This window comes from Betta splendens, chromosome 24, assembly GCF_900634795.4.
Source record: "Betta splendens chromosome 24, fBetSpl5.4, whole genome shotgun sequence".
Classification (NCBI taxonomy): Eukaryota; Metazoa; Chordata; class Actinopteri; order Anabantiformes; family Osphronemidae; genus Betta; species Betta splendens.
Genome location: NC_040901.2, coordinates 8,275,911 through 8,300,425, shown reverse-complemented (window position 1 = coordinate 8,300,425; position 24,515 = coordinate 8,275,911). Strand labels below are relative to the sequence as shown.

The following is a 24,515-nucleotide window of genomic DNA, read 5'->3' as shown; positions in this document are numbered from 1 at the left end:
CTCCCTGGACCTGTTTCGCTGCCAGCGGCGAGCGAGTGCGCTCCGAAGGTGATAATTCAAATGTCATCGCTCCGTGATAGATCACACGAGCTCGCTCTGTGGGTTTAATAAAGCAGGCACGCACCGAGGCTCGCCTCCGTCCGCGCAGAGCACACACGGGGGGGGGGGGGGGGGGGCCACGCAGGACAAAGAAACGCGGCCGGGGCGGCGGCGTCATGGAAAAACCGAGACGCTCGAATGAGAAATGTGTCTGTCACGTAGGGAGGAGAGTCTCTCTCTCTCACACACACACACACACACACACACACACACACACACACACACACTGCAGAGGAGAGAATCCCAAGTTTGCGCGAGGCGGGCGGCGAAGGGTTAAACCAGACGTGGAGCTCCCGGGCAGACGGAGAGGCAGGAGTAAACACAACAGAACAGAAGAAGCCGGGCTGCTGCAGAGGTTCAGGCGTGACCCTTGAGATAGGCACCGGGCTATCATGAGGGCGTCTCCCTGAGCGACCGGCCAGGAGAACAGAGAGCTCTTTGTCAGGAGTGTGTGCGAAAAACTGCTGAGCCAAGCAGCCCCTCACGTCCCCCCGTCACCCCTCCTCCCCCTCATCCTTACACTTTTTTTTTCTTCTTTCTCCCTAAAGACACACACACACACACACACACACACACACACACACACACACACACACACACACACACACACACACACACACACACACACACTTGTCTGTGTTTACCAGCCGTCCCAGGGGACAGGGCTTTCACTCCAGCTGCTGGAGGGTTAAGAAACCGAACACAGAGCCCGTTATGTGCTAAAATCCTCCACTATGGAAATGTCAGCGTTGCATTGTGGGATTGCGTTTTAAAGGCTGGCTGCGCAGGAACATCCTCCTGCCTGGCAACATGTCTGTTCTTCATCACTCAGCCATTACGGGGATTAAAATAACTGGCGTCTCGTGCACGGCGGCGCGTGTTTACGCACAATGAGCATTGTGAAGCAGCGGCAACAGAAATAAAGCGGCGTCGCGCTCTGCTCGGCTTCATTCTCAGCGAATCTCAAAACGCCTGACAGCGTTCGAGCGATCTAATCATTGTGACGAGTGTAACATGGCAGGGTTTCATTAGGTCCGTGTACAGCGTGGGGTTCTCTGAGGACTTCTGGGAATCCGAACAGCGTTGCATTATTCTTTGAAGCCGCTGGTTTTCGTGCTGTCGAGCGGCCTGTGTGTGACTGGCTTGTGTTTAAGCACAACCTGAAAACGGGCCCTGCAGCACGACCCCCGTGTGTCCCTGCTCTTCCCAGGCCCATTCACACGTACAGTATGCATTTACAATGCAGCTGCCTGGGGGGGGGGCTGCACCAGACACACGGTGAGAGAAAGGTGAGTCACTGTTTATGTAAGTTTGCACCTCTCCCCCCCGGAGGGAAGGGCTTAATAAGAAAAGGTCGAGCGGAGCCACGTCGTTGCCTCGGGGGCTCGAACTGCATGAAACGCCGCTATTGTTTGAGATAAGTGAACTTTGAGGGAGTTTCAGAGGGAGTTAATCACTGGTGGCCACAGAAGCTGATCACGTTAAATAAGACAGTCACATGAATGTCAGTTTAAAAATGAACTTTAGAGCCTGTGGTGAGGTCTTCATATGCTGCAGTTGGTAAAGTGATTGTTTATTTCTTCTTCTTAAAACTAAAAATGTTTCTAGTGTGACTCAAAGAGAAGTGATTGGATTTGGATGGAGGTCAAACTACCTCACTGGTGTCCTACTATTGCAGGAGGACCGTGGGGGAAATTTCGGTCCACACGGGCTCAACCCAGATGCAGCAGCTGTGGCTGTTTGTGGCGCTGCTGCTCGTCTGTGAATCACCTCTTTGTGTGAAATGTGCCTTTTTGAGTGGGATAAAATCAAAGCAAGACACCACGGCAACTGTTCATAAAGATTTAATGAAAAAAAAACAGCATTGTACCCATTTAACAACAAAATCAAAGCGAAATAGTAAGATTTTGAGAGCCAAGCTCTTATGTACAGCATATTGCACTAGAAAATGAACAAACATCCCCCCACCCTCCTCCGATCCGTCCTGCGCTGCTTGAAACCTGTGCGGTGGACACAGAGCAGTCCCAAAGAGAACACAGCCAATGCTCGAACAAAGAAACTGCTACATCTGGACTGGGTCTCACTTCATAGGACACATGAGTGTGAAATCCTTGAGACCACTCTGAACGAAAAAGAAAAGCGACGTGAAGACGACAGGAACTGGAGCGGTCTGAAATCACCTCCACTCCTCAGTTCATGTATTCAAAGAGTAAATTACATTCAAACCCTTAAGATACTGATTTTTTTTAGGAATGTTGGACATGCATTTTTACTCCATTTACATATTGTTGAAGAAGCCCTTGAGCTGAGAGTGACACAGCAGACATGGCTATTTCGTAAAATGAAAAAAGCAGTCATAGAAAAGCAAAAGTGTCTCGTCCTCTTACAAAACGTTATGGAAAAGGATCATTAGAAATGTTCATTATAAAGACGGCGACAACAGCTGCGTCAAATTCATGTGTAATGTATAAAAACACCAAATCATAGCACTGAACAGTACAGATGTACTACTTCAATATAAAAAAACATAACAAATTTGATATTAAAGACACTGAAGGTCAGATAAGAAATGTTTCGCTTGAGTCTGGGTCACAACAGTGGTTGGTACCGACAGGCTGAGGTCGACACCACACCAAGTGGCTGTTCTAATAATACTGGGCACCACGGTGGCTCAATCCTCCTTCAACCGGAAACCCACAGCCCTACTCGATTGTAGAAAATAAAGCACGGAGGCCTCACCTGGGCCCATCCAGCATATCACAGATCTTAAGAAGTGTCAAGAACCTAGAGGGGAAGTTCAGCACAGGAGTAAAAAGAGCGAGGCGCAAAATACAGTATATAGGATCTTAAAAAATCGTTGCTTTTCTTTTTACAGTGCACATTGATCGCGAACAGTCATTTCTAAGATCGAGAAGGTTCCGCGCGGTGCAAGTCGCCGTTCGTGCCGAGAGATGCCGAAGGTTGAGCCTGTGCCTCGTGAGCCGATGCAAGGAGTCGGGCGGGTTCTCGCTTCGTATCAAGGCACGACGGACGCGCCCCCCCCCCTTCGCTTGCGCCGCCTCGATCACACGGGGCCCAAACGAAGACGGGGGCGGTGATCGGCGACTTTGGGTCGTTTTTGTTTTTTTTTTACGTGCCGAGTCTCAGTGGTGATGATGATGTGGTAGGTCTGTTACTCACAAGGCACATTTTGTACATTTGATTGTCTGTTGTTTGCGTGATTCGTAACCGCTCACACGACCGTGTGAGAACGCACGAGGCACATGGCTTTCGTCCAACCTCCCCACACACAGGCATCAAACACTTAACTGGGTGCACATCAAGAATGAGAAGAAATCGACTGTACACACTGAGATAGCATCTATACAGTAGCACTGAGCAAATATACATAAAATAAATTAGAATAAATTATCTCAAGGATACCAAAGCAAATGTTCCCGGTAGGAGGGGAGTAGTTAACGTAGCGTGGGGGGGCGGAGGAGGGTGAGGCAGGGAGTGTGTCACAACTGTCTGCATTGGCTCAGCGTTCAGTGTTTGCAGGAAACAAACGTTTGCTTCAGCTACTCGTGCGGCTGAAGACAACAGACCTTCGGGGCAACCTTCTGTAACACACGTCCGTGTTTGCGTGCGAAGCCGAACCAAACGTCTCGTTCAGCGAATGTCGTCTAATAGCGGAGATGCTGGAGTAAAAGAAGGGAGGAGAATCCCCAGTCAACTTTGGGGCGTTTTATACAGTTATTAACTACTCCCTGAAGAAACGATAACCCCGAAAAAGAACAAATAAAACAAAACCATCAGTGTCTTCAAAAGGTTTGTATCGTCAGTCTGCAACAAACTCAAATCAGAAATCAAGTAAAGAATTTGTTAACGTTGCATCAATAGACTTTTTCCTTGATAAACCTCACAGAGAAACAGTGGCTGGATGTATAAACGTACTGCGTTTGAGCTGTACAGAAGTTAGCGAACGAAAGCACTTTGTATCTAGAGCGAAACCTCAAATCTCTGCAAAGCGCGTCGGTTTGATACCCGACTGCGCGGCCTCCCTAAGGTGGAACTGCCGCCACTGGCTTCGGTATTGCTCGCGCCTCGACCCGCTGATTGAAAGACGGCGATTGTCAAACCGGCCCGAGAAAGAAACCCTGAAAGGCTCCGGGCGATGGTGAAACGCCCCCGAAGCTCCTCATGTCTGATTGTTCCCCGTTCCCTGATCAGGATCTCACTGAGGAGAATTGTCTTGACTTTGTGCTTATTTGGTTTCACAAATACTGCACATGTTGGAAACACCAAGCACCCCCTCCCCCATAAACAAATGACCCCAAACTGAAAAAGCAATGACGACTACCAAGTCAGTCTGTGGCACACTGAAATTCAAGTATGCGATCAAATCAGCAGGATCTGAAAGCTGCACGTTAGGTGGTTACTTCTATGAGAGAGGCGCTGGAGAGGATGCTGATGGATGACACAGGCTGATAAAGTGTGGAAGCTGGTCAAACACGCACCGGCGTATGACATGGCCAGTGTGGACCAGCGGGGGGTAAGTACAGGGCTTGTTTTTTTTTCTCAGAATAAAGGAGAGATGTGTCCTCAACATTTGAAGCCAGTAACTTCAGCACAGAAATGTCCACAGTTTTCTCAAAACGGATCTCTTCCATATGACTTCCTCGATGCAACGTAGATGCACTGTGGCAGGAGAGAATAAGGCATTCCCCGGACTGATGGAGGTCCTTCAAGACTTGAGTTACCAAATAAAAAGAGCAGTTTACTGTACAAAATAGGCAATCTTACAAATATTTCGAAAATATCTCTTCAAACGCAATGGCTTCTTCTTGAAACGGTGAAAAACATAACCAGAAGAAAAGATAAACAAAAAAAAGATAAGCCAAAACAAACAAATGAACCAAAAAAAAACAACTGTATTCAGTCTCCGTCCAGCGGTGACCAGTGTTTTCTTCACTTTGTCTTCATATTCAGTAAGAAAACAAAATCCAAACCCGTGTTCCACCAAACAGTGCCATCTCTAAAAGTCTGCTTCCCTGGCACCCCGTGTGAAAGGGGGGGGGGGGCAAGGCCAGGTCCAGCAGGAAGTCCCTTCACCTCTGCTCCCCTCTCAGGCGGGGGATGAAGACCTCTCTGGGGAACAGGAAGCCGAACACGGCCATGGTGAGGCGCATCCACAGGGGCAGGTTGTCCCTCTGGTGCCTTACAACCTGGAGAGACACAAATAAAAGGGGCGTGGCGTCATTAGAAGGACCCGTCAGCAGAATCTACATGTCACAGATCTACGATCGCAGCACAGTCAGCTGGATAAGAAGGGAACTGGAGCTGCTCCTCCTGATGAAGCTGCCGTCATTTTCTTTTGGGGTCTTCGTGTTCTCTCGTGGACTTGGACAGATGAAGGGCGCCCTGCAGCCCCCCCTCATCGCTGATCCTGCATAGGTCCCATAGGTCTCTCTGAACAGCCCTGCTCACATATTGCAGCCTGTTGCATAAGCATTCTTGTTCTCTCTCTCTCCCCCTCTCCCTCCGTCAAGGCCTCTACCAGCCCAGCAATCAGAGTCAGCCACAGGCTATTTGACGCAGAACTAGCAGGCTGAACAGAATAGCGCCAGCCCTGCTAAACGTAACCCTAATTGTCCTTAATTGCCTTAATTCTACACTGCTAAGCTTATTTAGCACCACGGCTTGTTCCATATGAGGCTCATCTTTCCTCTCCTTGTTTGTGTGGGTCGAGGAGAACGGTGTGGATTCTATTTGCCCTCGTTTAGGGGTTTTCGCCCCAAAAGACAATGTGCACGTTTCTCTCCGAGAGTCACAGATAAGCCTCGAACCGGGACTACACGTGCCTGAGCCCACACCGGAAACGTTTGCCTGGAGAAGAAAAGTCTAACAATAGCAACGGAGCCGCGAGTGGACGTGTGATTATCTCCCCTTTGGATTATTCCTACAGCAGTGATATCAGATCCTGCAGACGACAGACAAAAAGGACCGTTTTTCACCCCCCCCCCCTTATCTCGTCGTCACAGAATTACACTGACAAACCAAAATGCACACGCCGAGGCGGCGGCGGGACAACTGAGGTATTGTGGGTAGCCGTCACGTTACTGGCTGCGTCTATAAGCGTGTGAGTCAGACTCTATTTTTAGACGAGCGCATAAACAGCCGGCAAAGTCTACCCAGACACAGGCGCGCCGCTCGCTCCCTGTTCCATCTCACCTGCTTCCTCAACGCTTGCGCAGACTTTGTCCTGATCTCTCACCGTCGCCGTATTTACTTTCCTTTCTGCCTCCTGCTCGGTTATAGGTGAACAGATAGATATTTCGCAGACGGCCGCAGATAAGAAGAGATAAGAACTGGAAACCCCTCACATACGCCAAACAAAGAGATGGCGGTAAGAAATGAGTTAGTGTTACTTAACCTGCTCTCAAAAACCATTTGTTTCCGTCTCCTAGTGTCTATAACCAAGGAAATGCAGCCCGTATGTTACTATTGACTGTAATGACAAGGTATTGGTTCTACTCGGACACAGAATTGGCAACATGACACTCCAACCGTGACATAGTGTTTATAGAACACTTAGACGACCTTGACCATCACACTAGGCAGTGAAACCAGCTGTAAAAGCGTGCATGTTTTAGTTTCAGTGTCCCATCTGAATTTATGAATCACGACATATTGTTGTTTTAGGCTTCTGCCCTTAGTGTGGCCAAGAAAGTGGTTGAATCCTTGCACGTGATGTTTTTATCCAGTGTGGGTTGTGGCAGAACTTCTCTCAAAAGTGAGGCTGCCCCAGACGGGCCCAGAGGGCGGCTCCAGTGTTATGTGAGGTGTCCAGTGCGGGGTGGGGCTCACCAGCTCCAGGTGGTCCTGCTGGAACCTGTCGCCGATCTCCCGGAGTTTGCGGCCGATTTGCACCTCCACGCTCAGCCCTGCCTGCTCCTCGGGCCTCGGCGCCGCCCGGTGATCGTCCTGCCCTCTGCCCTCTCCCTCCTCCACTCGGACCCGCCTCCCTCCCCGGTCCTCCATCGGCTCGAACTGAGCTGGGAAATGTGAGCGTAATCCAGCGTTGCCTAAGAGAGACATTAAAGTTCATTAGAAACGCAGTTATGAACTAATAAAACCATGATTCTGTTCTACTGTTCTGATTCATACAGTATCTAATTTACACTGGTGCCGTAATAAGAACTGCTCTGAAGTTGACGTGTTTCAAGTTGACGTGTTTCAAGTTAGGGACCGAGTCCAGAAACAAGAGAGACGGAGCGTGTCAGCGGCTCGTTAAATCAACAGCGACCTCGCTGAACCGCTGCCGCTCTGTGGGCTGTGTCACTCGTTTGCTCAGTGTCATGCCACGCAGAGGGAAAACAGTTTTTTCGTGATGTCATGTTTGCAGAGTGGCCTGCTATTCAGGCCTCGCTGTTTGGAAGGCGAAATGTCAGGGAGCCAAGTGCATGACATGGATTACAAAGAAAGACAACGTAATTACAGTGAGGAGCGAAGGTATATGGATGCAGAACAATGCGAGGCTCTCACACACTGTCACTGAGGCAACAAACAACATTCACTTCAACATTTGCTCAATTCAATTAGGGTGATGTCACATTGATTTAATTAGACATGGGAACGCACTACTGGACTAAAATCAATAGATGTGTCAGCGTGGCCACGTGCCTTCATGTGTGGGACAGTATCGTTTGGTTTTTAGAAGAACTTGACTTGAATGTGATGACAATGAATCAAATCTAGCAGGAAAACCATCTTAATAAAGGCTCATTTGACCCAATTTGGAAATGCGAGAAAGGACCGATCGTGATCTGGGGCCGCCCTCCTCACCGTGAAACGGTACGTGGGGCTGCCGGAGCAGGCCGCAGGGCAGCGCGTTGACGCCGCTGTTGTTGTTGTCGTGGCTCCGCGAGGCGGCGGTGGTGCCGGCGGGCGCCTGTCCGGCTGCGATCTGCGTGGCTCGGTCCTCGTACTTGACGTCCATGAAGGGCGTTCCCCAGTGCTGCGAGATAGGCCGTGACATGTCCTCCTCCTCATCATCCATGCGACGCCTCAGCGGTGAAGTCCCTGCGGAGACCAGACGGGACGGACGTTTAGTGGAAGTGCAACTACGGGACGCATCTGCAGGGGACAGTGTTTTACCGATGAGGATTCGAAACCAAAGAAATATTATCATGTCATTGATGGAAACTTTGCCCTTTGGCAGATGGAAAATTACCTCACCCCGTGAACGATAAATGGAAACAAATCATTAGTCATCATAATACCCCCTAAGAAGCTTATGCTGTGTGGGGTAATATTGAAAACAAACGCGGAGAGATTCGTCTCAGACGCTCAAATGGGTCTGGCACATGTCAGTTCACACGCACAGAACGGCAGCAAGCGTGGAAGATGAAGCTACGGCGATAATCTCTGCTTCACTGACTAACAGGAGCCAAATGTATGGAAACCACCCCGTGTAGGGGGACCCCGTGGGCGGCTAAAACTGCCACGCCAGATCCGCCACACTCCCACGGCACGTTTGCCAGGCTGTTGTGGAGAAAGCGCCAAATAGTAATTGAGTGGTAAAGGATTCGCAGGAAAAGGCTTTCTTCCCTGTCGGAATTACCTTAATCTGGAACAGCGCCGCACAAAGCAGAGCGCAGTCAGGGATTACGGTCCTCCTACGCGGTCCTGTGCTCAACATTAAGACCGAGGCGCCCGCTCTTCCAGTCTAAACACTGGGATGGCTGCCTGTGTACTCTACACACACACACACACACACGCACACAAGTTGGTGTGTGCGAAACCAAAGTTCAGGCTCAGCAACCGTTTCATGAGGGAGATAATGAGTTTCACTCTATCCTGCCTCGTGCCCAGACACACCAGCACTTATGCTGTCGTCCCCGTTGGCCCCATGCCACCATCCTAACTACTATTACATTTATTACTGTCTCGTCCCTTTGTTACGCAAGTGGAAGAAAAATGGGCCGGGCTGACTGGCAAATGCAAAAAAAAAAAAAAAAGCCGAAACTGGACACACAGGTATTGTGTTTACAGAGCGGCCGGCCGCTCTTTGTGAAACTGTCCGCCTGCATGATGTCATATCATAGTATCCGAAGGAGGAAGTGACATTTGCAACAAGTGTAGAAAAACATCACGTGATTAACATAAATACACGAGGACAGACATTTTACTGACCCACATAATGTCCAGCCTTTAAATGAGCACTAATTAGTTGCACTTAAAAGTCAATTAAAACCGCACCTAATATATCGACTCCTCCTGCAGGCAGGTTAATTACTACGTTAATTGGGGCCGTGTAAACCTTAAGGACTTCGCACGTGGAATCACGTGGGCAGCGCGAGCCCCGGCTTGAATTTTACTGGCAGTCAAGAGGCGACCAGCGAGATTACCATCGTGTCAGGCGCATAAAAAACAAACACAGACAGGGAGACTCTCTCTCTCTCTCTCTCACACACACACACACACACACACACACACACACACACACACACACACACACCGCCTGCGGCTGCACGGAGGCCTGGCAGCCGACACGGTCCCGGTCAGAGGCTCCCTCTGCTGCACCATCTGCGCACTGGGCTCGCCTCCACGCGAACCTCCGACCCGGGGAGCGCAGGGGGTGAGTCCCGCTGCCCCCCGACCCACCGGAGCCGCCCGTATCTCGGTGCAACAGAGGCGCCCCCTGCTTCACCGAGTAACAAGGGACGTTTCGTACTTTTCGCAGCGGATCTTGGGTGGGGATGCGCGCGTATGACGGCGAACCGCGGGTCGCGTGGAGCGGCTCCTCGGGGCTGAGGGTCGCGGGACGCCGCAGCGGGAGAGCCGCGCTCCGGGCGGGCGGATACACGCTCAACAGCAGCGAACGCTCGGACGTTCCGGAGACGAAACCTCTCTAATAGATTCTTCATAGCTCCAAGTAACGTCGCCGTGGGTTGTGGCTCAAAGGGAGGCATCGCTGACACTTTCTCCTCACTAAGCCCCGACCCTCCTCTCGAAAACAAACACCAGCGGGACGAAGAGAGCCGATAAACGCTCGATGCTCCCGACTCATAAAATCCCGAGGTAAACGGGACGAGACGCGCCTCGGCGTCCGGGACAAAGACGCAGAGCGGACGTCAGCCGCCGTGGACGTTCGTGGTGATGTAACGGCCCGCGTCGCGTGGAAAGCCGCCGGCCGCCGGGCAGCCGCTCGCCCTCTCGTCCCGTTTCTGCCCGGACATGCCCCGAGTTTTCCCGCGACACGGCTCCTCCTCGCGGCGCGAGCTCGCCGCGAGCGCAGCCGAGCGTTGGAACTCACCGCCAGCAAACGCGCCTCTCGTGCTTGTCGGCGGTATGTTGGTAACCTGGTGTCAGCTCGTTTCCTGCGGACTGCGGTGGTCGGACTCGTCGCCCTCTCTGCATTACAACCTCTCGTGGATGTTTGCTGACTAGTGTGGGCTTGTTTTTTTCCCCCCCTTCTCTGTCAAATGACCCGCCCCTCTGGTGCGACACCGCCCGCCCCCCGGTTGCTGTCCCACCCCCCTGCCCCATAGTAAGAGAGCAGTTGTTATGCAAATAGAATACATTGAAATTAAACACGAAATCAGCTGCTTTAAAAACCCAAACATTTGTTTTTGAAACGTAAATTACACTATTATTCTATGGCATTAGGTTATTTTTTAAAATTGACGATTCATTTAAATTATGATTTGTTTATTGGCAGATTTTGCTTTATACTTAAAAATCCAACAATTTAAACCTGATACCTGATCGTGTGCTGGTTAAGATGCGCTCATGCTGTGATGTTATTGAGACGGAGGAAAAAAATAACAATGTGCCTGGTCCAGTCCTCATCTCGACCGAGAGCTGGTGACACGGGGGCGGACCAATCACATGGTTTGTTTTGGTCCCGCCCTCCGATTGTGCATCTTGACACGTGGAGGGGAGAAAAAACCCGAACGCGTAGCGGGCGTGTGGCCGCTTCCAGCGCCCAGCTCAGCTGATTGGGAGCTGCGGCTAGATGGAGAGAACGCATCCGCCCAATTGCCGGGGTCGGTGGGATGATGAGTGCGGTACTGTCAAGGCAACAAGACTCACAAACGTCTTTGTCACACATGCCAGTGAAATAGAGCAGTGAGCGGGCTAATTTAGCTGTCAAATGCATGCCACTTATCCATTATATAGCCCGGCATTCTATGTTTAAACGTCTAAACACGTGTTATGCAAACATTAGGAAAAAGTCATCAATGCATGTACAGCTCTGCATGTTACTCAACATATAAAAGAAGCTCTATATCCCATTTTCATGTTTATTTGCTATGGTGTCACTTATAATAATGCAACATTTGTAATAACACAAGAGTTTATATACTTGGGATGTAAATGCTAAATAACAGACTTTAATGCCATATAGACCCTCAGGGCGGCCATTGTTGTTGTCTGCTAGAATAAACAGCAGCCGTGGACAGTGACCCGCCCTGTAGTGTTGCATGCATAAAGAAGGTGAGACAGTGATTCTAAACCAGAACTGTAAAAAGAGGTGACCGAGTCCAAAACAATCAGGATGCTGGATTCATCACGTGAGTCCGATTGTTCCCAGGAGACATGTTTCTGGATGAAAGCAGATGCAACTGCGTTCGTGTGGAAGCGCCGGTCAGTCGGCGCAGGATGCTGCGCGTTCACGCCGTCCCAATCTGCTAATGTGCGAAGTGTGATTTTCTCAACTTTGCACAGGATTCCTGGGCGCGCTTTACTGGCAGAGGAGCAAACAACGCCTGCTCAGCCTTGTTTAGGCTGCTGCTCCGTGGCTCCCCACCCCCCATCCACACCAACCCCCACCGGCTCCGATCCTGCAGCGGAGGGGACCCCACCCCGAATCTGGAAGTAGAGTTGAGAAGGTAGTTGCTATTGTTCACCGTGTGTGTGTGTGTGTGTGTGTGTGTGTGTGTGTGTGTGTGTGTTCATTTCTTATTGTTGTTCTTTTAAGTTCCAGCCACTTTGCAGCAGTTTGACATCAGCCACACAAATAAACATATTATATTAATAAAAACACCTTTTGCAGTATACAGGAAATATCATGTATTACTTTATAAGTTGTCCGCTGATGTTTAGTTGTAATATATAATATATGATAATATATATATACATTTTTAGAGGTTGACACTCTCCATGAATAGTGTGTTTCAATCAGTCAGTTGACATTGGAGTTTTTTGATTTCACAAATCGTTTTTTAACCAATCTATTTTAACAGAGATCACATTTTTGCTGTAAATCACGCTTATCTTTAATTTTCAGAGCACAACACGATGCCTCGTCAATGCACGAGGTTCACAGCGGCGGCGCATTGTGCAGCCTCATCCGCTGCTCTAAGTCTTTTGCTGTCGCAGCGCGCCGCCTCCACAGCCTTTGTAGCGAGCGCTGAACTGAGAACTTGTCATCTAATCTGAAACTTCCAGAGGCTCTAATGTGTCAGATGCGGCGGCAGACGACGCGTCCCGGCCCCTTTTCATCTGAGCCACTCTCCGCGTGCAGCGAGCCATTCAAATGCTCCTCCACAGTGAGTTATTTTCAGTCCGCCGCATAATGACACTATTTGCTTTGTGGCTTTTCTCCTAATGGTGTCTGACGTCCAGACGCGTCGCCCTCCACGCTCCACCCGCTCCCCGCCCAAAACACCGGCGTTCGTTCGCTTGTTTGTTGGTGCTCGTACCACCTCAGCATCCCAATTCTCGCCCATTAATCATCTGCCCAAATCTCTGAAGGAGATTGATTTCCACAGAAACGTCCCTCGTTAAAGCGCGTGACGGAGATGTCAAGTTTTCAGGTTGTTGGAACCCTGTGTCCGCCCCCCCATCATATTCTGTCAACACCTCTTGATTTCAACCACAGGTACAGCAGGGGCCCAGCCAATGAACACAGCTCTCCCCGAGTTCATCCAAAGGTAACACATTTGAAGCCCAGAAGCACCCGAGGGAAACACTTCACCACCATCACGTGTATTTTGACACTGCTCCTTTTGCCAGGAATTAAACGTAACATTATACAGAAATCAGACTGTTGATGTTTCGGGCTGAAGTGCTGCATGACAATGAATCGATTTCACTGCTGTTTTTTCGGGTTTGTCCCCGCGTTTCCAGCTGCGATGGCAAGTTGAAGTAATGAACGCTTAATGGCGACTTAGTAGCAGGAACCCTGCTGGTAAACAAACAGCACAATGACACCTGTGCAACACCCAAAACAGCCCCTGGCTCCAATTTGCAGGCCTCACATATAACTGTATATAACTATCATGTACCATTTACGACAGCCCTCTCAACCACATCTGAGTATTTCACCGATTTTTGCCCAACCGGTACATTTTGCAGCATTTTTAATTCTTGCAATTTCTTAATGACGGCTGCCTGAAGGGCAAAGAGCACAGCGGAGCGACGAGAGGGAGGGCTGGACAGCGCAGCGCGGGGGGAATTTGAATTTCATGCTAGCGTTATCTTAAATTGCACATTGTAGCTTTAAGGAGTTGTGGAGGTGAAACCAGGAGCCAGAACTACAATTTCCCCCCAAGTTTAACCACCTTGTCGAGAAATTTACTCCTATTATACAGAGAGGGAGGGAGAGAGAGAGAGAGAATTATTTGATAAAAGACAGATGTTTTAGCATCCATTTTGAAGTTGCGTGACCTTTCAGCGGGTTTCTGTCCACTTTCCCATTAAGTTCTTGAAACTCAGTGCACTCAAGTGGCAATAATAAGATTTTTAGAGCCCTGTGTCTGATGTGATGAGCTGCTTCCTTCTGCTGACAGAGGGTTTTAAGTTGGGGGTGGGGAGATAAGATAGATATTCTGGGTCTGTTGTTCTCCGGGTGGGGACGTCGAACTTCTCTGCTCCATCTGACAGCTAATCCTGGTACTTCGCGCGCTTGAAAATCTTGACAGGGCTCAAAGGTTCAGATGGTGCCGTGCACGGTGTACAGCAGCATGTGCCTGTGCAGTTTTTCATCTCTACATTTATACAGTTTCCCTTCATGCCACAAAATATTCCAACTACTTCATTGGCTGCCAGAGCCTCGGCAGGTGCTGTGCTGTGTATTAGAAAAGAAGGCAATGATAAATCATTAAAGGAAGGAGACATGGATGGAAATAGAGTTGGAGTTGCTCTTGTTTCTACGGTAACTGTCGATGGGGAGGTACCAGGAATGAAAGTGGAGGGAAAACAAACCTCCCTGCTCCGATGGCAACAGCACAGCAATTGGTTCTCGTTTCCTGCGAGGACAGGAAGAAAAAAAAAACCATAACAAGGTCCCCTAGTAGCCCAGGAGAAACAGTTCGATGTTGCATCAGAAAGCAAGAGGCAGGGCAAAATGAACACGCGCTCGCAAACGCGCACGCCCGACTCGCACGTGCGCACACCCACTCGCCGCCGCGCGCACAATCACACGCTCCACTTCACCCCGCAAGCCCCCCCCCCCCCCCCTCCCGCTGCCGCGTTGCCGCTCTCCCGCCAAAACATCCACGGCACGTGAAACCTGCCTAGAAACCGAGCGGAAACTTCCGCCTTGCTCTGATTGGCCGAGCTCCCTAGCAACCGCGTATACCCGGCCAGCCAGTCAGGCGCGTTGTGAGAGGCACACTGACCCAATGAGACAGATTATGCAGAGGAGCGGGCAGGCACAGTGACCTGGTAACAGTCAGGAGAAGAAGTCAGGGAGACTCAGAAGGGAGAGAAAAAAAGCTCGCTGTGATTGGCTCCCACGTTTCCTCTTTGTTCCGATTGGCTCGCCGCTCCCCTCTCTGCAGTCATTCATATTTTTCTCTGCCTGCCTCAGCACTAGCGACCCTGTTTCTTTCACCCTCAGCCCGTTTGTCCAGCATCCAGCGTGGCCACCCTGCCCTCAAGGAAACCCGGTGCCCAAGGTCAAGGCAGCGGCTGGGCCGCTGTGATGGGATTGGTTCAGACAAGCAGGAGCAAAACATGATCCTAGTAACAAGCGCGCTCCAGATTAGCGCCTGTGATTAACAACTTGTTAAACGACGCAACGAGTGCTCGTCCCGTCGTCGGCGCTGATGAGCTTGTTATTGTCTTGCTCGCAATGGACACGGGCCAGTGAAAGGCGTAATTAGCCTCCCGCTAAATAATGCAGCGTTCGCCGGGGCTGTTCTGCAGGCCGGCTTGCGAGACGCAAATTAGCAAATGGTTAGTTTGTTTTGAAAAAGGGCTGCTTTTGAAGACGGGCTGGGCTGAGGTTCGCAGGCTTCTGAAACTCCCCCAAACTGCTTGCTCTGATAGTGTGGGGAATTAATGTCAATACCCTGCAGGATCAGGAGTTCACATTGAATAGTTAATGAGCTGGGGGGGGGGGGGGGACTCGAATAATTCTGCGAATCAAGCGTGCCACGCATACTGCCTAATTTAACATAACTGCAGGCAAAGAACTCACTCAGGCAGGAACATTATACTGCTATGATTAGCAAAAACAACATCAGCATCGCGGACAGAAATGGCTCACAGCTCCCAAACAAACGAGTTCACTCAGGTCGGAAGATAAACTGGTGGATTTATTGTATTTGTAACAGTAAATGCCGAGCTGTGTTATTAACTCTGCCCCAAACTGGAGCTGATAGGGCTTTTTAAACAGTGAGGTGAATGTTACAGGAAGTGTGAAGTCAACATGTGACTGGACCTGCAGATGTATGAGAACCCGAGGGTTGACCTTTGGGTCCTCAAGGCCACATGTACAGGACGTAGCTATAACCAGGTTGGGGCTAAATTCCCAGTTTCAACCGTTGAGGGTTCCAAGCATGTGATGACTCACCTAACTTAAAATGGCACCCTAAGGGGCCGTAAATCCTCCCTGGCTCCACCTTTCACCACTCCGTAGCAGCGTGTGTCATGACAGCGGCGGTCTGATGTCTTGCGTTACGTCACCCCACCAAGCGTTGGGGATTTACATCTCTTTGGGTTTCTGCGAGGAATCATCCGTATGCAGAGCTCATCCGTGAAGTGACCCATTCAACTTTTGTTGCGCGCTCGAAGCTAATTAGTCACAGCGCTGCGCCAAACCTGGATCCGCCGCTAGTTGGAATAATTCCAGGAAGTACAACACAAAAGTGTCGTCTCCATAAAAGCAGAATTCAAAACACAGCGAGTGTTGGACTGGTTTGTGAATAGACAGCAAAATCCTGTCTCCGCCGTGAACAATGACACCCATATCCTCATAGTTATTCCACAGGATGTTTTATTATCCTGTGAATGAACCGGATTATCATATATAATAACCGTTCACAGTAAAAGATACTTGATACGGCTGCTATTGTGGTCTAATTAACAACAGAACGCACACTCCCAATTACATAAATGTGCTGAAATAAAAAAGCACACAACCAAAGTTGTTCTAAGTACTTCTGGATTATGTATGCAGCGCTGACCCAGTTAGCGGCTGTAAAATCATTTATCGATGATCTCATCCTGGATTAGCAAACATCAGAAGTCCACACCACCATCAACCAAAATCAATTGGGCAGTGGCTCCTTCTTTGAGACCTCGCACTGGTGCAGCTACCTGGGCAGCCCCCATTGTCCCCCCAGGGGGTAATGGGGGGGCATGGGGGGGTTGGGCGCTCGCCAGGACCTGAGGCTCGCCGGACGCAACCTCTCCTTGCATTAAAGCCAGTGGCACAAAAAAAAAAAAAAAAAAAAAAAAAAAAAAAAAAAAGCCAGTGGCACCCGAGCGAGGCGGGTCTCGGGTTCTTTCAGGCTGTCTTAATTAGACAGCCATTACCCAGCAGCTCAGTCAGCGCACAGTGGAGGCAGTGCAAAGCGTTTTAACTAACACCCACCATGCTTCACACCTTAAATGCTGCACTGGATCTCCTAAATGCAATTTCGTACCCTTCAGCCGGCGTTAGGAAATGATCCCGTCACCACGGAGCAACGTTACGCTCGAGGAATTCTATTTTCTGGTCAATTGCGGGAAAATGCGCGGCGGCTGCATGACCGAGCTGCAAATTAATTGTGCCTGTCTCTCCGCTGGCTCCCTTCCCCGGCTCCCGGGGGATTGGCTCTTTGGGTGACTGAGCCTTACGCAGCTTCCCAGTACACGCGGCACATGGGCAGCAGATGTTGGCAGCCCGTGTGCCAGGATGCTACTGGTATCATGACGCCCCCCCCCCCCCCCCCCCCCCCCCCCCTCCGCCCTTTTACCATGGCGACAGATGTGCCTCTGTTCTAGGAGAGAGTCTGACAAACATACCTGTGGCCAGGACCACCTGCTTTCCACGACCAGCTCGCTGTCAGTGGAATTAATGGGCTGTTCTGGATTCACGGCGTGTGCTGGAGGAATGGTACCCCGCTCCAAATGTGGACCTGACAAATGTTTGCACAACTCTCTCATACATTAACACAGCGAGCGCGTCGCTGTGTTTTGAATGAAGCAGCTGAATGTGTTGTAATTCATCCTTATTATGTGCAGTTGATGGACCCAGTGTTTCATCTGTGGCCAAAGTCGCCACGATTTATTCCCACAAACGCTGGAGCTGCTGGAATCCTGGAAGCTGCTGACACGTGTCAGGTAGTACCTGAGTGGTCCATTTGGTTTCAGCTCCGGTTCTGACCTATATGAGAACTGCAAAGGGAGTAGAAGCTGAACATAAGTCAAGCGAAGGAGCCGCGAGAAGCTGCAGCTGTGCATTACGGCGCTGTGACGGGGATTTGTAGAAAATAAATCAAATATTTATGAGGATGTTTCCATCAGAGGCTCCTCCGCTGCCTTGTTAATAATAAAATATACCAGGTAGGCACCTAACTAAGCAGTAATGGCTGCAGACATCGTCTCCTGCTCCCAGCGTTTTGGTGCAGATCAAACAGCCATCGTGCACGGGTTCACAAAGGCGAGCTGCTGATGACTGGCTGGTCCTCCACAGCCCGCAGCCACCGCCAGTCTCCTCGTCTTCCTGCAGTCGGCGTCCCAGGGGAGGGAAGCAGGAGTTGACGTGCCATTAACGGGGGCTTTGAAGCGCGGCGACTGTCAGCGCCACTGCCTCCGCTTTGCAGCAGGCGCAGATCTGGCAGCGGAACGGGGGGGAATGGGAAGTGGAATCATGATGGAGACGGGTTTTGTTCTCGATGTCTTCTTTCTGTCCATGACCTTAGTGGCAGGACACGGACCTGATTATCTCCACACACATGCCGAGTGTAACCAAACCCAGCATGATGTCATGTGCGTAATGGCGGCGGTGACTCGGCAGACGAGGTGACCTCATTTCCTGCGCGGGGCTTCGGGGGACTTTTCTCCGGGCGGCCTCCAAGCCGTCATTAAAACGTACCGCACACGAGGCCCAACATCAGGTCACGCGTTGATGACCGAGCTGAAGCAATTACACGCCGAGCGGAGAGACGGCGCGCAGCTGTTGTGACATCTCGTCAAGCCGTAGAAACATGCGTTCCATGACAGCCTTCATGACTCTCCACTGTTCAGGTGAGTGTCTGTGAATGGGGGAATTCTCCTGCCTGGAAACGTGTAAACAACCAAAGGGATGCATTAAATTGAATATTGCACCTTTTGTTTCTAAGCACATCAACATCAGTCTGTTTCTGAGAATAATCTGTGAGAATATTCTGATCATCTTGTGCTGATACCTCGTTAAAAACTAAAAGATGTTTGTTTTACTGACTTGACTCATCTCAGTGATCATCTCATCATCATCTTAACCACCGGGCCTTTTCTAGTAAGTAACACTTTCTAGTAGTCTTTATTTGAACACTACACTGAATACTACATACAAAAAGCAGCTGCTCCTCCGCGTTTAATCCTCGTTTCCATATATTTAGAACTGGTTATTTTTAGCTTTCCATCCAAATTAGTTTGGAAAGTCTTACAGGGCAGCTACATTCCTGAGTGTAAACCTCATCTGCCAAGACTGGACATAAAAGACAACATCCATAAGTTGACATCTTTTTCCTGAAAGTCCCCTCTGCTTGTCAGACGGGTTTTTTTTTTTTTTTTTGGCTTTGAAGCCCTCGCCCTGATTTGTGGAGGAAGTGCAAAGTCGAGGGAGAGGCACAGACAGAAATAGCTGTTTAAACATTTGCCTCTCTTTCAGGTGGCCGGACAGGGGTGAACGGTGACATCAGGACCACACGCACACACGCACACACACACACACACACACACACACACACACACACACACACACACACACACACACACACACACACACACACACACACACACGCACACACGCACACACACACACACACAGCCTCGGGTCGTGGGTGTGGACCCTTTAGGATTAAGTGATGTCATCCCCTAAGCAGCTCTTGTATGGTGCCCCCCCACCCCCACCCCCCACCTTCGGGACCCCACTGACCCCTCAGGAGCCACCTGCACTTCATAAACAACGCCCGTGTGAACACATCGGGGGGATTTGGAGGAAAGGCCGCCGCCAAGCTCGATGCACAGGAAACAAACAAGTGCATCATCACAGCATTCCTCCAGTCAGAACAGGGGAAATCCACCTCAGGAATGTTGGACGCCGTTGGTAGAAACCAGACAGCTGGCAGATTAAGATGCCTGAAGACTGATGCTGTGATAACACGGTGGCTCGGTTCAGTTCGTCATTCATCTTTTAAACACATTTAAATTGATCCAGGCACCAAACTAGGGACACCACACTTGGTCCATGGCATCATTTCCGGCCAACGAACCCAGACTTGTTCTTTCTGTACTTTACTTACACCTGTTCTTGCCTCACGGCAAGTTAATATGGCTCGTTACCAGTCTGCAAAGTTGCCATTATTTATTTTATCATTAGTGGATCATTCAGCATTTTGTAGTGTCTCACACTGACTCGTCTCTTTAGCTCTTTAATTCCTCGTACCTGTAGCATTAATGAAGTGACTTTTTAAGCACTTGCCCAGTTGCAAAGAGTCCAAACAAAAATCAATTTCTATTAAGAGTACAAACAAGCCGCCTCCGACGGCCGTGACCTCTACTTCTTGTTTGCTCATGAGCCAATAAAGCCCGTGAGTCATTTCTGAGAGTTGGTTTCACACTTTCTAATGAGCCCGTAAGAAAACATGTGTTATTAATGTTTAACCACCAGTCCGTGTTGGCCTTTATGAACTTTGTGTCTCGGATCCAGAAGCTTTGAACGCTCAGCAGCGCGTCGGGCCTGAATGAGCGTTTCTGATACGTGTCTAATGAGTCCATCAGGCTTCCTGCAGGGATCCTCCATTCAGCGCCGTCTACTGCATCGCAGACGAGGAAGCCATCTGTCGCTTCATGCGCTGCTATGTTTACCAAGCAGCGCTTTGAGGTAATTCATGTGCAAACGCACCTATTTGGTGTTCAGGCAAATTAAAAGAAGCTCCCATCACATGTCACCGCTCTCGTGTTTGTTTGTGTGTTAGGTAAGAGTCGCGGTGTGTAACATAAGGATGATATGTGAATGATCAACCATGCAGACGTCGCTGATGCTGCATCCCATAATAACGCCAGTGGTGTGCGGTCACACTAATAATAGCAGCCCGACGCTGCGTTCCAGTCAAAGGCTCCACATCAGCAAACTCCTCACGTCGCGCCGAGGAGTCGCAACCGTCTCATTTTGCCAACGCCTGCGAAAATCCAATTTCTCCTCCGCGCAAAGTTCAGTAAACGCGTTTCCCGGCGTGAAGAAAAAGAAAAAGGGGGCCACGCTCTTCATCACTTGACACAAGTGCAAGCGTGCAAACATCGCATTACAAGTCATCGCTGGGTAATTTGCTTTTATCTCACACGCTGCGTACAGGTGCAGCTCCCTCCATGGAGGCGCAGAATGGAAAAGAAGCAGGTCAAAGTCGATGGAGTGGGCGTGTTTGATTCAGCAAACATGATTTACTGTTGGGCTCCTTGACAGCTGCTGTAATCACAACGTCTCACAGCATTTCCATTATACGTCTGAGGCATCCTGTGAATATTAACACTGTAAAACAATCTGATGAGAATCATCATCTGTGGCGCTAGAAGGACGCAATGCGGACGTACAGTAACGTTAAATTCACTGTTACATCATGAGTTTTCACAACAACCCTTTTTTGGGGTTTTTGAACCCGAAGCGTCACGTGTCACATTTTCGCCGTGTTTCCACACACTTCTTGCTGCAGCTGTAACATGTGCTCTGGTTCACGGCCGACTTCCCCCGGGGGCGCGATGGGAAGTCGCTGCCCCGTGATTCAAGTGTGTGACATATGAAAAGCGATCATATGATGAGACAGACGCTTATGGTTTCAGAAAGCTCTTTTTGCCCAGATACAGCCCGTGTGTGCATGCATGTGCGTGTGTGTGTGTGTGTGTGAGTGTGTGTGTGTGTGTGTGCGTGCGGCGATGTGGGTGGGGGGTGGGAACTTGTTTACAGCTCACACACGCTGCTTTGAGTCCTCTCGACAGGGGAAGAAAGACAACGTAGCAGAACTCGGCGAAGTGAAAGTGCAGCGGCACTAGCGGTGAGTTTTCAGGGATAAAAATACTGCCTGTGAGCCGCCTGGAGCTCAGCGCTGACACTGGAGGTAGCAGCCTTTAGGCTTTGAAGCACTGTATCTGCGGCAATGAGCCCGCTGTGCTCAAGTAGGTTCAACTAAACCTCCACAATATGCAAATACCTGTTTCTGGAAAGCACAGAAGTGACATTAACATTTGCTGTGCACGTGTCTTGTTTCTAAAGCATTTGAAATCTCCACATCCCCACAGTCGCTCCGCTTTGTTAGCGCCAGGTTCGAGCCTTGCGGCTGCGGATGGAGCCACTTGAGCCTCGGCTGCTGTCTGCAAAGCGTGGCGCGGTCACAGAAGCCGAGGCTGTGAAGTCGGGGAATCCTTAAATGAGCAGGCTGAGGGTCCTGATTGGTCTCAGCGGGCGACCGGAGTGGAGGGTGGAGGGTGCACAACCCCCCCCCTACATCTGCATACGCGTGCACGTTGATGTGCACAACACGCAGCGGCGTCCGATGGTTGAGTGGAAAGGAGAAAGCACAGCGCATACACACACACACACACACACACACACACACACACACACACACACGCACACACACACACACACACACACACGCACGCACTCACAACGCCCACATCCATGACACCTACATCACACCCACACACACATTAAGAGTCTCACACATCCCAGATATGAGCCCAGCGTGGGGGTGGGTGGGTTCACGCTGCCTGCGTGCTCGGCCCCTATTCAAAAGCTAATTCTCCTGCGCTGGGATTCAAAGAGCCTGTCCAGCCACCTGCACCGAGGATGAGGGAGGGAGGGAGGGGGAGGAGAGGAGGGGAAAGAACGGGGGGGAGGAGGAGGTAGCATTAGAAGAATGACATCACCTTCCCTGAAATGTCACCATTATCTCAAGCCTCAGCTTAGCTGTCTACAGAGGTGACATCATCCTGTTCAGGCCCCTCCCCCATCTGTTCTCTCCAAGGTTGTGTGTGCGTCTGTGTGTGTGTGTGTGTGTGTGTGTGTGTGTGTGTGTGTGTGTGTGTGTGTGTGTGTGTGTGTGTGCGTGTGTGCAGGATGTGGATGTTTATCTGCGCTTCGTGCCGACAGTTAAACCCACTTCAGGAGCTGGACGCTATCGCAACGACGTTTTAAAAACCCACGATCTCCACGGGCCGCTAACCGCGCAAACAGAATAAATTACTGCCTGTGAGGCCGTCGGAACGCGAGGACGTCGGGCGGACTGTAATGGACACTGGAGCGCGTGCAGCGCCGTGCGCCGGCGTGTGGAGGTGTTTGCTGCTTCTCCTCCTAAAAGGCCGACGCTCAGGGTTTGTTTTCATCCGCTCTCGTTTCCATCCCCGCATTCACTCCAGTGGAACGAGGCTCGAATGTCTTCAGATGAGGTCCGACGGCTTTCAGGACTACGCCCTCAGCAAATAATCCCATAAAACTCATTTACACTGTTTCTAGCTGTGTGCTGATGGACCCCCCCCCATTAGCCCTGTGTCAGCAGATCGTAGTTGACCTCTGTCACGCTGCGCCCTGAGCAGCTGAGGCTCATAAAATGCGCTGAAGCGCAGGTGAAACAGGTAAAAGCGTCGCCATCGGCGACCGTGTCCGAAGCATCACGATAACGATGCTCAAATAAACCAGTGGCTGAAGCTCCGTCACAGTCTGTGACCTGGAATCAATCGCTCTTCGTCAAATCAGAGACAAACCACCGACACCGAATTCGGGCAGAAAAGTTTCAAGTAACCGAACTACAACTGGTGTCATGTTCCAGCGTTCATCTTAGGCCGAGTCCAAGTGTTAAATCTGATTTCATCTCACTAATCACGTCTATCAAGGTTGTGGCTTTACTTTAGTCACGTAGAGGCTCAACATGAAACACAGAGTATCTGATGGTGCGGTGTTTTAGTTCCACCATCAGCTCAGTCTAACCCGCATTTAATGGCCCATTTCAGCAGCGGCGCGACCTTCACAGGTTTCATTGTATCTCATTTCAAACAACAGGTCGTTATTCGGCACCCGCGCGGGATGTCGGGGACTTTTTTTAAGTTGTTTGCTGAGCTGTAATGTGGACCCCCGCTGTTTCTCACCTCTATTGTAATGCAGGCCAGGTTTATAATCCACTCCTTGCCCGAACCACTTCACACCTCACTGAGCACCACGGACCCCCGCTGAGCCTGGACGGGATTCAATGACCACCCCTTCACGACACACACACACACACACACACACACACACACACACACACACACACACACACACACACACACACACACCTGCTACCCAGACCAAACACCCCCCCCCCCTCCTTTGGCGCTCCGGTGCCTGCTCCCTTTGTCTTGCAGGTGTCCATTCTCCGAGTCAAAAGGTGAGCAAATAGAGAAACACTGGAGAAGTCATAGCGTGACCATTACTCAGAGGAGTGATGTCAACAACGCCGTGACCTCACAGGTCAATGGTGGAAGAATGTGAGCTTAATGACCATCAGGGGAAAGATAAATATTCCAGACGTTATGAAGGGGACGAACGTTGGGGGTTTTCTAAAAAAGTAGCAGAGCTGAGATCAAAGCATTCCTCGGTGAGTTTGAGGGTGGGGTCAGCGGAGGTATCACAGCTTCACCCCCCCAGAAAAGAGCAGCTACCAAACCAGGGCCCGAGTCCAAACGCTGGGCCTAAAAGTGAGCGTGGCAGGTTGAGCGAAAACATTTCCTCTCGGGGGGGGAAGCCGACGCCCTCACGCGTCCCGGGCCGAAGCGTCGCGTTGGCGGAGGAGCCTCTCACCTTCGAACGCGCGCTCTGCAGCCTCGCGCGGCCGGAGGCGGAACCTCGGCTGCTGAAAGTGAAGAAGCGACGGCAATAAATCTCTCGATGTGACTCTTATTGTTTATTGTTTCATGTGTGTCACGCGCTCACGGTCGAGTTGCGTCGCTCGGTGATTGTTTAATCTGGTCTGCGTGCGCGT

General features: G+C 50.4%; 1 protein-coding gene and 2 long non-coding RNA genes across 7 annotated transcripts; 2 read left to right on the top strand and 1 right to left on the bottom strand.

Annotated features, from left to right (window-relative positions):
• Positions 1-1,927: 1,927 nt before the first annotated feature.
• LOC114849743 (bcl-2-modifying factor) lies at positions 1,928-10,979 on the bottom strand. 3 transcript variants are annotated; one of them, XM_029141460.3, is made up of 4 exons: positions 10,848-10,979; positions 7,927-8,163; positions 6,949-7,166; positions 1,928-5,306 (listed from the first exon to the last, which is right to left on the bottom strand). In XM_029141460.3, exons 1-4 carry the CDS (start codon positions 10,933-10,935, stop codon positions 5,190-5,192), a joined length of 660 nt encoding a protein of 219 aa, XP_028997293.2. In that variant the 5' UTR covers positions 10,936-10,979; the 3' UTR covers positions 1,928-5,189. The 3 variants fall into 3 exon arrangements, with proteins under 3 accessions (XP_028997293.2, XP_028997291.1, XP_028997292.1); XM_029141458.3 differs by lacking the exon at positions 10,848-10,979 and adding an exon at positions 10,400-10,551; XM_029141459.3 differs by lacking the exon at positions 10,848-10,979 and adding an exon at positions 8,705-9,940.
• Positions 6,262-7,235, top strand: LOC129603712 (uncharacterized). Its single transcript, XR_008693881.1, has 2 exons — positions 6,262-6,487; positions 6,846-7,235. It is a non-coding gene; the product is annotated as an uncharacterized LOC129603712 (long non-coding RNA).
• LOC114849744 (uncharacterized) lies at positions 10,677-13,130 on the top strand. 3 transcript variants are annotated; one of them, XR_008693883.1, is made up of 4 exons: positions 10,677-11,132; positions 11,815-11,978; positions 12,538-12,638; positions 12,971-13,130. It is a non-coding gene; the product is annotated as an uncharacterized LOC114849744 (long non-coding RNA). The 3 variants fall into 3 exon arrangements; XR_008693882.1 differs by having other exon boundaries at positions 10,677-11,153; XR_008693884.1 differs by having other exon boundaries at positions 10,677-11,153; positions 12,377-12,638.
• Positions 13,131-24,515: the final 11,385 nt, after the last annotated feature.

Excerpts from the sequence above, each read along its gene's own strand:
- LOC114849743 (XM_029141460.3), bottom strand. The coding sequence starts at position 10,935 with ATGAGGACTGGACCAGGCACATTGTTATTTTTTTCCTCCGTCTCAATA. Across the intron at positions 8,164-10,847 it reads CTTAACCAGCACACGATCAG|GGACTTCACCGCTGAGGCGT; the intron begins GTATCAGGTTTA and ends TGGTCTCCGCAG. Across the intron at positions 7,167-7,926 it reads GCCCCACGTACCGTTTCACG|GCAACGCTGGATTACGCTCA; the intron begins GTGAGGAGGGCG and ends TGTCTCTCTTAG.